The following is a 13,297-nucleotide window of genomic DNA, read 5'->3' as shown; positions in this document are numbered from 1 at the left end:
CTCCCTATCTTAACCCCATGGATGCCTGAGGATCTGGTTTGCTATCTTGCAGATTTCTATGGAGTAGGTACTGCTCATGTCCCTGCCCCACAGAGGGCCAACCTGGCATTGGTGATTAATGAAGATAAGAGATATGTCCAACCTTTGCCAAAAGTCTAGAGGACAGGTTGATATTGACTCTTCCTACCTAGGCACTGGTGGCTGGAGGTGGGAGAAGGAGACATAAGCCCCAAAGATCCTAGGTGCCCTTAGTTGTATGAGTGTAATGTTAGAAGCAGCCTTCAGACCCATGGAGTCCTCTGGAATTCTGAAGTGCAAGTAGCAGGCAGGTGGAATGTCTTTTCCATGTGTATTCCGGGAGAGGAGAGGGCATGAGCCTGAGGAGGAGGAACTAATAGTGCCATACCCAGCATGCTCTGCTGCAGTGTAGCATGGCAGTGAGCCCAGGAAACCTGCAGAGTAACTGATGACTGAGTCCCATGCTCTGTAAGGTCTTGTGGCATTTGATGACCAACCAGACATAACACATTAGATAACCCTGCCTAAAACAAATGGACATAGGTATGCTAGAGTTATATTTACATATGTCATTATTATTTTCTAGCTTTCTACTCTATATCATAATCCTATATTTGAAGATATTGACTACTAGCTTTTGTTAATAACTGCCCCTCATTCAGTCAGTCTTTTGAAATTCATGTCCATACAGAAGCAAAAATGAAATGCCTTAATGTCATCTGTCACTGATTTCCAGGTACATATTCTTGCAACTTTTGAAATATTGTCCAGCATTCTGTCAGCTGTAGTGGCACACATCAGAAGGATATGCTGTGGGAGCAGAGACAGGAGATCACGAGTTTTGGGACATTTTAGGCATTGCACTCTCAGTGTGAAGAGGGTGCTTTCTTAGCTTTTAGACATAGGACTTCTTTCTAGAATTCTTGCTATCTTCCCAATTTTCTATTCTGTTTACTAAATTCTTGTATGTTGCCTTAGACCATTTTCTGCTCCCACAGTAAGATATTTTTAGCAGCATGATTCATAGAGGAAACTGGCTTATTTTGGTTCATGAAAAAGTGCAGGCGGGAGAGACAAAGGAGCTGACCTACCCTGCAGTGCCTTGCCCTCGCAGATCTCAAGAGCACTCCACCGCCACAGAAACTCAGCAGCGCCCTCATGGGAGGTCACATTGCCTCATCCCTCTTCAAGACCTTTCCCTTCCTCAGGTTGGAACAAAATTTCAATGTGAGTTGGTATCATATGTGTCGGTTGATGATCACACTTTCTGGTGAGTTTTAGAATCTGTGCTCTCTAGTGCTACGTTATTTTGACCAGGGAGCTTTATGCAACCACCTTTAAGTAATGATGCCCTTGAGTTCTTCTGTACTTTGAACTTATTTTCTCTTAGCTATTTTTATATTTTTTTCAATATTTTTTGTGTGTGTATGTGTTTAGGCAAATGGATATGCCTATTTATATATGTGCTTATGTCTATTACTGTCACTCTCAGTTTATTTATTTTTTTAAAGATTTATTTATTTATTATGTATACAGTATTCTCAGTATTCTGTCTGCATGTGTGCCTGCAGGCCAGAAGAGAGTGCCAGATCATTTTACAGATGGTTGTGAGCCACCATGTGGTTGCTGGGAATTGAACTCAAGACCTTTGGAAGAGCAGGCAGTGCTCTTAACCACTGAGCCATCTCTCCAGCCCCTCGGTTTATTTTTTGAGTCAGCATCTCTCCTGCTAACTTGGAGCTTGCCATTGTGGCTGGATTTGCTGGCCTATCAGCTCCAAGGATCCTCCTATCTCCCCTCCAACTTAAGGTTACAGGTGCATGTCTTCACACAGGGGTCTGTATTCAGATCCTCATGCTCTTCACCAACCACGCCATCTCCTAGGCCCTGTGTATTATAGCCAAATATTACTGTTTTGATCCAGCACAGTTCTTATATTTGTTTGCGAAGAGAGTCTTTCTGGTTTTTGGAGACAGGGTTTCTACTATTCTGGAATGCACTCTGTAGATCAAGCGGCTTTGAACTCACAGAGATTCACCTGCCTCTGCCTCCCGAGTGCCAGAATGAAAGGTGTGCACCACCACCGCCTGGTTTATGAAGAAGGTCTTAATGCTTATCCCAGACTGGCCTTGAACCTCAGCCTCCCAATTATTAAAATTACAAACATGAACCACTAAACCCAGATGAATGTGGGGCTTTGATTAGAATAAATGCTTCTGAGATTGGACCTGGGCCTTGTATATGTGAGCTACCTTTAAGCTTCATTGTTAATTTATACCCTAGACGTTTTTTTTATGTCTTTGTTTGTTTGTTTGTTTCTTGGTTTTTAAAGACAGGGTTTCTTTGTAGGTTTTGGAGCCTGTCCTAGGACTAGCTCTTGTAGACCAGGCTGGCCTCGAACTCACAGAGATCTGCCTGCCTCAGCCTCCTGAGTACTGGGATTAAAGACGTGTGCAACTACCGCCCGGCCTTCTATTTTATTTTTGTTGTTACTGTTGACATCATGCAAATACACTTGGTTGCTAAACAATCAATTGAAAAGAAAAAAAATGTTGGACAGTGGTGCGCGCCTTTAATCCCAGTACTCAGGAGGCAGGGGTAGGCGGATTTCTGTGAGTTCAAGACCACAAAGCAAACTCTGACAGCCAGGGCTACACAGAGAAACTATGTCTACAAAAAGCAGAAAAGTCACAGGTGGGTATGTACTTAAGGAAATAAAGCCTGGCTACAGACCAGCCCTGTGTCTCCATTTGGTAGCCCAGGTAGGGGGATCTCGTTTCAGGGTTTCAGTACCTTGAACCAGGAGGAGTTGTGAAGGACAAAATGTCAGTGGGCCTTCCCAAATGCTGAGGACCTTTCCATAGGTCTATACTGAGCTCTGTGAGGATAGTTTAAGGCACATGTTTGAATACAAAATAATAGAAGGTTGTTCATTTTTGGAATGTAATGGATCTCAAAGGAGTTTGCAGTTTGGAGCGAGACCTGGCTTGCTTGCTCCATGGCCTCTAGGCAGTCCACTGTGGCTGGTTTTAGAGGAGGTGAATGTAGGGCAGAAGTTCTTGCTTAGCCCACAGGAAAGCTCATAGGAGCGTGCGGTGCACACTTGTAATACCAGCCCTCACAAGGCAGAAGCAGATGGATCTCTGTCAGTGTCACTGCATAATGACACCCTGTCTATAAACTGAGGCCATCCCCAGCGAAGTGAGCTTGAAGTCCTGCACTTGAACTCACACCTTCTCATTCTGCTGTTTCAGTTGTTCACCACCAGGGGTGCTTCTGGAGAAGGACTATGAGGTGTACCGGGATTACAGTGCTGACGGCCAGCTCCTTCACTACAGGTAAACTGCCTGGTGTTGGACACACCTATCTAGTGATCTGAGTGTTCCTGGGTGGACTGGTATTGGAATAGTTGGAGCAGAGTCTGGTCGAACAAGAAGCAACAGGAGCACCAGGAGAGGCTGTAAAGACCCTGGGTGTGGGCAGAGGACACTCACAATTGCCCTAACTTCACTGGGAGTTCCATTTCAGAAGGTCCTTGGTGCTCTCCTCAGCCTCTGGCAGAAGGATGGGGTGTGAGGGATCCTTAATGTATGGTCCACCTCAGGCAATACTGGCTACATACTTTAGAGCACTTGCCAGGCCCAGTCAGAAAACCTAAGGTAGTCATAAAGAAGAAGCAGCTTCTGGCTTCTTGGCCTGAGGTCCTCAAACAGAAAAGTAGCAGTCTTCTTTCCTGGTGACTGGTTTGCTGTGGAAACATAGGCAGAAAGCAGAGTATTAGCCCAGAAGGGTGGGCAGGGTCCTTATCATGGACCACCCAGCAACAGCATTGGTACTGGGGAAGAAGTTGAAAACTTGAGAGGCCTTGAGAGTTTACTTAGCCAGTTGGATTTGTTTCCCAAGTAGAGATAGGTGTAGAAGGGAATCAGCATCTGCCATGGCCCTTAGTATACTATGTAACTACAAATGTGTTCCAGGTGTTCCTCCCTGGGCTTATCTTCTCATCAGCAGTATGGGTCTAGATGGTGACAAATCAAACCTCAGCTCTGGCCACAAGGCTTGAAATTTTTCATGACCCTTAAAACACCATAGTGGGCAAAGGAGATGTACTCTTTACAGATGTGCCCATCTAGTCTTTGGTTGGCAAGCACTGCCACAACCCTGCCAGTCCTGGGGAGCTATTACCCCTCAAAATCAGGAGCCTGGCTCACTAATAAATTTTCAGAGTGGCAGGTACCCCTTACAGGCACAAGTCCCAGTGGACTAAAGAGGCTCTCTAGGTCTTTCTAGATATCTTAGGTATGGATGGCAGATGAGAGAAGCAAGCCCACTCCAGGATCCTTCTACCCATCAGTCTTCACGTTAGCAGTTCAGCTACTCTCAGCCCTATAAAAACATGCCAGCCACATTAACTGACATGACCAGATTCTGCAGAGTCCTGCCTAAAAGGTCCTCCTCTGTTGCAGGAGGGCCCGCTTGTTCATCCTTCAGCCCAGCTAGCTTACATCCGAAATAACCACACAGAAACTGTATTAATTAAAACACTGCTTGGCCCATTAGCTCTAGTTTGTTTGTTTGTTTGTTTGTTTGTTTCTTTCTTTCTTTCTTTCTTTTTTATTTTCGAGACAGGGTTTCTCTGTAGTTTTGGTGCCTGTCCTGGAACTAGCTCTTGTAGTCCAGGCTGGCCTCACTGACTGCCTCTGCCTCCCAAGTGCTGGGATTAAAGGCGTGCGCCACCACCACCCAGCTAGCTCTAGTTTCTTTTTGGCTAACTCTTACATCTTAGTTTAACCCATTTCTATTAATTTTTGTATATCGCCACATGGCAGTGGCTGACCGGGTAAAATTCCCAGTGTCTGTCTCTGGCGGATCCACGGCGTCTCTCTTCTACTCTGCCTTTCTTCCTCCCAGCATTCAATTCTGTCTTCCCTGCCTAACTAAGTTCTGCCCTATCAATTAGGCCAAGGCACACAGGTCTGGGCAGAGCCACTCAGTTCTAAAGGTCCAAATGATTCCTGGATGGTGAGGTCCCCTGAGAAAGGCGTCCTCCAGAGCAAGGTATCACCCCACATGGCTGGGCAGTGAAAGTAGGACTAGTGACCCAGCTGGCACCAACTCTGATCACCTGCAGCAAGGGTTGGTGCCGAAGACATGAGCCAGCTGGGCTGCACTCTGGCCGTGGAATCCCTACCTTGTGCTTGAGGTACATCCTTTCACACGCTATCCTGCACAGCACAGATCAGCATATTAGCTGGAATGGCAAGAAATCAAAGCACTTGTGAAACAAATTATAAAGGAGATCAGAGATGACCGACCTGAGGTAGTGAAGCTGCCCCACAGTTCAAGAGAAAGCAAATATTGTATTTTCTGCTGCCCAGATACAGAAAGCTCACTAGTTTGCTCCTGACCCAGAAATAGCAGTTGCAGTTAAAAGTACCCAGTGTGTGCCACTGTCCTGCTGCCTAGCACCTCTGTCTTGTGATTCTTGTTTTTGTGATCCTCATCCTGGGACCAGCTTTGAGTTTCTTATGAAGAGGAGAAGTTGCAGAGAGAGGGGAACACAGGAAAGGAGGAAACAGCAATTCTGAAAAAAAAAAGCTCAAAGGGAAAGTTAGCAGAATGTGGAGGCAGTGTGAAGGAATGTCATCTTGCAGTCCAGTACCCATTTACAACATGGGCATTCAAGTGTGGGCATTGAAAAGGTGGGTATACAGGGAGTTCAGCCTTTGGAGTAGAAAACCTATAATTATAGACCGGACTGGTGTAGAAGCAGCAGAAGCACTGGGATCTGCAAAGAAGAGTCCTGCCTAGGTGCAGTCTTAGCCTCTTGGGGGCCAGAGGCAGGGCTAAGCCTCTAGTGGGGAGGGACGTTCAGGTGCTCCCTTAGACCTGCAGCAAGACAGCTTTTGGATCCCTGGTGGCCAACCCACGCTGGAAAAGAGGAGGCCTGGACAGTGGTATTGTTTTCAGACCTGTGTTTTCTTCACAATTAGAAACTTTAGTGCCAGATTTTGCCTCTGAAATCATAGTATGAGGTGTTGGGGCCACAGGTTGTTGGCACTTGTAGCTGCCCCCACTCAGTCTGAGCTTCACACTGCCATATCCACTTAGGTAATCTACTAAGGAAGCTCTTTCAGCTTTGATTTCATGTTGTGTAGTTAAGGCACGCAAGCCCAGGTGCTGCACTCAACACAGTTATTGCTGGAGCTAGGTAAGAGGTAAAGAAAAAAGGCCAGAGTTCACCTGCAGCACAGAAGTGGAGGCTAGCTGAGCTCAGGTGGAGACCGTGAATGTTGTGTGGGAGGCCTTGCATCCTATGAAGCCTGAACAGGGGCTGTGTACAGCAGAGACATTAGGGATGTTCAAATAGCCTCAAGGAGGTGAAGGCAAAGTCAGAAGGTGGATGAGAATTGTGATGAATTAGGCTTACTTAGGATGTAAGATCCAAGACTGAGAAGGGTCAAAGCAGTGAGGTTGAAGAATGCAGAGCATGGAACTACAGAAAGGCCTGACTGGGCTCAGCTTAGGAATGCTGCAGGGGTGACCATGAAGCTGTGGATTTGGTGAGGCCTGGGGACAGGAGTAAAGTATATGAGATTCAGGTATTGTCTGTTCTCTAAAGGAGGCCTTGTCCATCTGTGACTTAGAGTCTTGCATGGGGCTTGGGCTTATACTGAGGATGCATCAGGACTCCACAGAGGTTCTTTGGCTCAGTGTATATAGCACTGCCTACCTGATAGAAGGCAAACACACTTTTGCCTGCTTGTTTTTTGATGCCGTGACCATTCAGTGATCAGGATAGAATGTATTATCGACTCTTGGACCTTTCTTGTGCCTTTGATTCTCCTGATATATGTTCCTATCTCTGGCAACTCAGAGCAGAACCATAGGAATGGGAGCCTTTTCTGAGCCAGCCAGGCATGAGGTCTCATCAGGCCACAAGTGGACAGCCACAGAGTTGTGTGCTGATTTTGTGAGTGGGCCTGTGTCTCTCACTCTCGAATAGGCAAAATCCTTCTTCACCTGCCTGTACTGGAAGATGTAGTCTTATCACAGAACAGGATTTCCCTTCCTTAAGACACTAACTTGCCTTTGACTTTCCCTGACCCCTAGGATAGCTGGAGAGGCTGGACCAAATACACAAAGTAGACTGGAGTCATCAGAGATGTCCTGAGCAAAGAAATCTGAGGACTAGGCTTTGAGTATGCTCACTGTGCCTAAGCCACCAAGACTATAACTGTCTTTGAGTATCTCCTAACCCTGGAAGACAGAGGCCCATGCTCTCTCCCAGGAGAGAGATGTGTCCCCATTGCACAAGCCCAGCCTCAGTCAGCTCAGGCCCAAGCAGGATTCTAGGCTTAAAGGAATGGAGCTGGAACTGACATGAAAGCCTCCTTGCTGGTGACAATCTCTCCATGAATCCAAAAGTGCTGTGCAAGCTGCCAAGGGAGAAACCAGTCAGTAGTCCTAACCAGCTGTCAAGCCTGGTCAGCCTGGCAACACATCTCCCATAGTGCAGTAAGGGGACTAACTACATCTTGGGTGTAACCAACAGCCATCTAATTAGACTTAAGGCCTATTCTATCAATAGTAGGAATTCATGCCTGATAGTGTTAACCTGTGCCTGGGAAGATCAGGGACCCTAGGGGAAAACCTATTACTGCCACTTTTCTAAACAGTGTAATGTCTGAGTACTTCTGTATACACATAGCTCTCACCCCTCATCAGAGGAGCTTCTTTTTTGGTTTGGTTTGAATTTTTTGAAACAGAGTTTCACCATGTAGCCTTTGCTGGCTTGAAACTCATGATGTAGACCATGCTGAACTTGAACTCACAGAGATCCTCCTGCCTGGAATTAAAGGCATGAACCTTCACACCCTTCAGAGAAACTTCTTTTTTTCAGTAAATAGAGACCCTTTCTGACTGGTCTCTGCCTTAACTCTTTGGAAAGGGAAAGTAGCTCAAGAAATGAAGAGCTGGGGCTGGAGAGATGACTCAGAGGTTAAGAGCACTGGCTGCTCTTCTAGAGGTCCTGCAATCACATGATGGCTCAGAGCCATCTGTAGTGAAATCTGGCGCCCTCTTCTGGCCCGCAGGCAAACAAAGAGACAAGTGTTGGATACATAATAAATAAATAAATCTTAAAAACAAAAAAAGGGAAGAAACTGGGCAGTGGTGGCTCACGCCTTTAATCCCAGCACTCGGGAGGCAGAGGCAGGCGACTCTCTGTGAGTTTGAGACCAGCCTGGTCTATTGAGTGATTCCAAAAAAGAAAGAAGGAAGGAAGGAAGAGCGGAAGACCTGTTGAGGTGGCTGGAGAAGTGTGACTGAGAGGCTGGCACCCATTCTCCAGACAGTTTGTCATCTGAGAGTGAATGAGGATGCTAGAAAAAAAATTTGAAAGAGATGAGGGTCATGTGTACCTGGCAGGTGAATGGACAGGTATTATTTTATGTGGGACTGTGCTGCTCTCAAGGTCCATAACCACATCTTATAAATTTGATAATGAGTTGGCTACAGTGGTACAGGCCTGTAATCTCAGCACTCAGGAGGTGGAAACAGAGTGATCAAGAGTTTAGTGTCATTTCAGCTACATAGCAAGTTTGAGGCCAGTCTGGGCTACATGAAATCTTGTCTCAAGGAAAAGGGGGAGATTGTGTTAGAACAGAAAATAGTAGGGGAAGACCAACTTGTCACCTCCCCATGTACCCACTGTTTGGCTGTCAGTAGTATGTTCGTACAGATCACTTTAGCTTTAAAGTGATTTAATGCTTTAAAGTGATTTAAAGTGATTAGATGGATTTACCATCTAATCCTTACTACTAGACTGCCACAGGAGAAAGTTAACTTAAGTTGCAAGGAACAAAACATTCAAAGATATACCTAAAGAAATTATGAAAAGCCAAACATGGGCTCATACCTTTGATCCCAGCATAAAGGAGGCAGAGACAGAGATAGGCAGATTTCTGTGAGTTTGAGGCCAGGCTATAGCATAGTCTACACAGCAAATTCTGGGATAGGCAGGGATACGAAGAGAGACTCTGTTTGAAAATGATGATAAATTATGAAGATTTAAGCCAGTCAAAAACACGAGGAGCTGAAAAGATAACTCAGTGGTTGAGAACTCTTGCTCTTTTTCTAGAGGACCTGGGTTCACTTCCCAGCACTATCATGGAGGCTTGTTATAGAGAAAGGGCCCACTTGTTCTTCCTGGCCGCTCAGCTAGCTTAGCCCCAAAATAACCACACAAAAAACTGTATTAATTAAATCATTGCTTGGCCCATTATCTCTAGCCTCTTATTGGCTAACTCTCATATCTTAATTTAACCCATTTCTATTAATCTGTATATCGCCACATGGCAGTGGCTTGCTGGGAAAGATTCAGCATGTCTGTCTCTAGAGACTCCATGGCGTCTCTCCCCTACTCCGCCTTTCTTCCTCCCAACATTCAGTTCTGTCTTCCCTGCCTACTTAAGCTCTGCCCTATCAACTAGGCCAAGGCAGTTTCTTTATTCATTAGCCAATGAAAACAAGACACAAACAGAAGGACTGCTTACACTAGAGGCTCTCACCTGTCTATAACTCCAGTGCCTAGAGATCAGTTTCCTCTTCTGGCCTCCTCAAGCATGAATGTACATGTAACAGATATACATACAGGCAAAGCACCTATGCACTTGAAATAAAAAATTTAAAGTTTCAGGTATAGAGATGCATGACTGGTGTCATAGATTTTATTTGCTGCATTTGTTGAGGGAGGATTGCTGGAAGTCATACCTAGAACTATATGCATACTAAGCAAGTGCTTTTCATTGGGCTATATCTCCATACCTATTGCGTTTGTCTTTGTTTTTCAAGACAGAATCTCAGTATATAGACCTGCTGGCCTAGAACTCACTTTGTGGCTTCCAAGTGCTGGGATTTGGCAGGTGAATGGACAGATACTATGTGAGCTCCCACACCCAGCCTAAACATCTGTTTTTAATACACCCAGCCTTCAGCACATTGTTATAATATCCTGAATGGACAAAACAGTGTTTTCTTTTCCTATATATGAGTGTTTTGCCTACATACATGTATCTATACCATATATGTGGTTGGTACCTGCAGAGAAGAGGGCACTGAATCCTCTGGAACTGGAGTTGCAGACTGTTGTGAGCTACCATGTGGGTGCTGGGAATTGAACCCAGGTCCTTTGGCAGTGCAGCCAGTGCTCTTAACCACTGAGCTATTTTTCCAACCCCAAAATGGTATTTTTAAGCAGATTAATCTTGAAACTGGAAAGGTGGGGCTCAGTGGTTAAGAGCACTGGCTGCTCTTCCAGAGGATCTGGGTTCAGTTCTCTTTTCCCGTATGGCAGCTAGCAAGGGTCTGTAACTCCAGTACTAGGAGATCTGCTGCATTCTTTTGTCCCTGACAGCCACTGCATGCACATGGTGTCCAGACAAATATGCAGACAAAATACCTATACACTTTTAAAAAATAAGCGAAAATGAGTGTGATAATAGACACCTCTAATCTTAGCACTCGAGGCAGAGGCAGGAGAATCTCAAATTCAAAGCCAGACATAGCCACACAGCCTTGCTAAAATAAGCAAACAGCAGAGTTAAGTGGAGCACTAGTAAATATAAGACAGATAAGAAGAGAACCCGGAGGACGGAGAAGCGAGAGATATAGACCATCTCATGAGAACTGGATGGTGCACAGAAGAGAAGAAAAAAGTAAACATGAGATTTGAAGTCACAGTAGCTGGTTTTTGAAAACTCATGCAAGATTATTCAGCCAAATTCAAAAGGTACTGGAAACCCTAGTCAGAGGATCACTTCAGCAGTCTGAGGGGAGAACAGGGACATCTTTCTTGGAACACTGTTCTAGGTCCAGCTTCTTGGTACTTCAAGCATAGTCATGAGTTGCAGGGCTCTTTCTGACCTCAGGCCTATGGGACAGAACATATATAAGCATTGTGTCTGATGTATCTGATGTCCTTAGGGGCAGTGCCACCCGCTTAGTAAGCAAAAGACATTCAGAAGATGCCAGATACCCACCATGACCTCCCTGGTGAGGGACATTTGTGAGTACCCTTGACCTGATAGAGGTATTAGTAGGAAGCTGAGAGAAAAACAAGTATCTTTCTGCCAAGGTAAAAGTGGTGATCAAAGCAAGGGGAAGCCCACAGGAGCCATCTTGAAACTGGGCTCATATGGCAGGTATAAGTTTGGGCTCTTCTGATACCTGAGCCATTGCCTGGCACCTCCAGAAGCAGTGTTCTGCCTGGTACTAGACTAAGCAAGAAACAGCTCTGAGGTGGAAAAGCTCTAGAAAGAGCACAAGACCACTCCAAACACACCTACGCATGAGGAAGATGCTGGGAAAGTCTCAGACTGGATGGTGGGGCTGGACTTAATTCTGCCAATAACTGGTGTCACTCTCCATGCAGGACCTCCTCACTGCGGTGGAACTCTGGTAACAAGGAACGCATGCTCATCAAGGTTGCTGACCGAGAACCCAGTTTCCTCACTCCCCAAGGCAATGGCTATCCCTCAGACAGCCAGGCGGGAGGGCATCACCGCAGACCCTCTGGCAGCCAGCACTCTCCTAGCCTGCAGACCTTTGTCCCTGACACTGATGGCACTGTCTTCTTTCCGGAGAGGCGGCCCTCACCCTTCCTTAGGAGGGCTGAGCTCTCTGGAAACTGTTCTCCACTGTTGATGCAGCCCCGAAAGCCCTCCAGTGACTCACAGCCCTCCTCCCCACGCTATGGATATGAGCCCCCACTCTATGAGGAGCCTCCAGTGGAATACCAAGCCCCCATTTATGATGAGCCCCCCATGGATGTTCAGTTTGAGACCAACAGCCCCTACCAGACTGGCTCACCACAGAGGTCACCAGGCCGAAAGCCCCACCCATTCCTGCAAACTACTAAGCAGACCCCAACGTCACCCTGCCAACAGCTGATGCGCACCAAGCAGAAGTGCCCAGAGCGTTTTCTGAGCCTGGAATATAGCCCTGTGGGCAAGGAGTATGTGCGGCAGCTGGTGTATGTGGAGCAGGCAGGTTCCAGCCCCAAGCTTAGAGCTGGGCCCAGGCACAAGTATGCACCCAACCCAGGTGGTGGCACGTACTCCCTGCAGCCCAGTCCCTGCTTGCTGAGAGACCAGCGCCTGGGGGTCAGGTCTGGAGACTATAGCACCATGGAAGGGCCCGAGTCACGCCCAAGCCAACCACCTACACCACTGCCCCAAGCCCAGGAGGATGCCATGTCCTGGTCCAGTCAGCAGGACACCATGTCTTCCACAGGTTACTCCCCAGGCACTCGTAAGAGGAAGAACAGAAAGCCCTCTCTGTGCCAAGTCCCTAGCACCTCATCCACTGATGGTCCTGGGGACCTTCTAGAAGAGCAGCCTCTGACTGAAGAGCATTCTCCATGCAGGTCTAGCCTTACGCCAATAAAGGCTGAGGCAGACCTAGTACGAGGCACACCTGAGCCCTTCCTGGCACAGGCCCGACTGGCCTGGGAGGCACAACAAGCCCACTTCCACATGAAGCAGAGGGGCAGCTGGGACTCCCAGCAAGATGGCTCAGGGTATGAAAGTGATGGCGCGGTCCCACTGCCCATGCCAGGGCCTGTGGTACGAGCATTCAGTGAGGATGAGGCACTGGCACAACAGGACAACAAGCATTGGAAGCGGAGCACCTTTGAAAAGCTTGGCTTCCCCCAGATCCTTCTGGAGAAGAGCATCTCTGTGCAGACCAACCTGGCCTCGCCGGAGCCTTACCTCCACCCCTCACAGGTGAGGGCATGGGGAGGGCGGACGGGAGCTCTGGGCCACCAGACACCAGGGCAGCACAGGCAGCATGGGGCCTGGGTGTGCCTGGCATCCATGGCATGAGTATGACACCTATAGGATTTAGAACCTGAGTCTCATGCTTCATGTACCAGTTGTCAATGAAGGTCTAGCTGTAGGCTGCCACACCAAGGTCTGAGTGTCTGTTTTCACAGCTCTGCCCTCTGAAATCCACTAGGTCCCAAGATTTGACACTGATAGTCTCACTGTTGCTTCTGGCTCCATTATCTGTGCTAGTTTGCTGCATCTGCCCAGCAGCAGTAGAGCCCACAGAAGGTGGAGTTAGAACCCAGAGGCCTCCTCGAGATGGTGTGGCAGGTTTATCTCTACCCACTGAGAAAGGCTTCAGTGAATTCTGGGAAGCAGCTGTCTTGGGTCCTCATGTGGCTTCAAGGACAAAGCTACCGTTTGAGAAGGGGCTCTGATTGTATAGGCAG

General features: G+C 47.1%; 1 protein-coding gene across 7 annotated transcripts in view; it reads left to right on the top strand.

Annotated features, from left to right (window-relative positions):
• Arhgap39 (Rho GTPase activating protein 39) overlaps positions 1-13,297 on the top strand; it is a 95,088-nt gene that overhangs the window by 68,998 nt on the left and 12,793 nt on the right. For 6 of the 7 annotated variants that reach the window (XM_085679145.2, XM_085679143.2, XM_048454588.3 and 3 more), the window contains exons 4-5: positions 3,273-3,356; positions 11,453-12,806. In XM_085679145.2, coding sequence (XP_085535271.1) covers positions 3,273-3,356; positions 11,453-12,806 — 1,438 coding nt within the window. Of the gene's footprint in view, positions 1-887; positions 1,246-3,272; positions 3,357-11,452; positions 12,807-13,297 lie in introns of those variants that run through there. The other variant, XM_085679147.2, reaches the window with a different exon arrangement.

Source organism: Myodes glareolus, chromosome 19 (genome assembly GCF_982192425.1).
Source record: "Myodes glareolus chromosome 19, mMyoGla1.1, whole genome shotgun sequence".
In the NCBI taxonomy this organism is placed as follows: Eukaryota; Metazoa; Chordata; class Mammalia; order Rodentia; family Cricetidae; genus Myodes; species Myodes glareolus.
The sequence above is the reverse complement of the archived record's forward strand: the minus strand, read 5'-3'. Positions and strand labels throughout refer to the sequence as shown.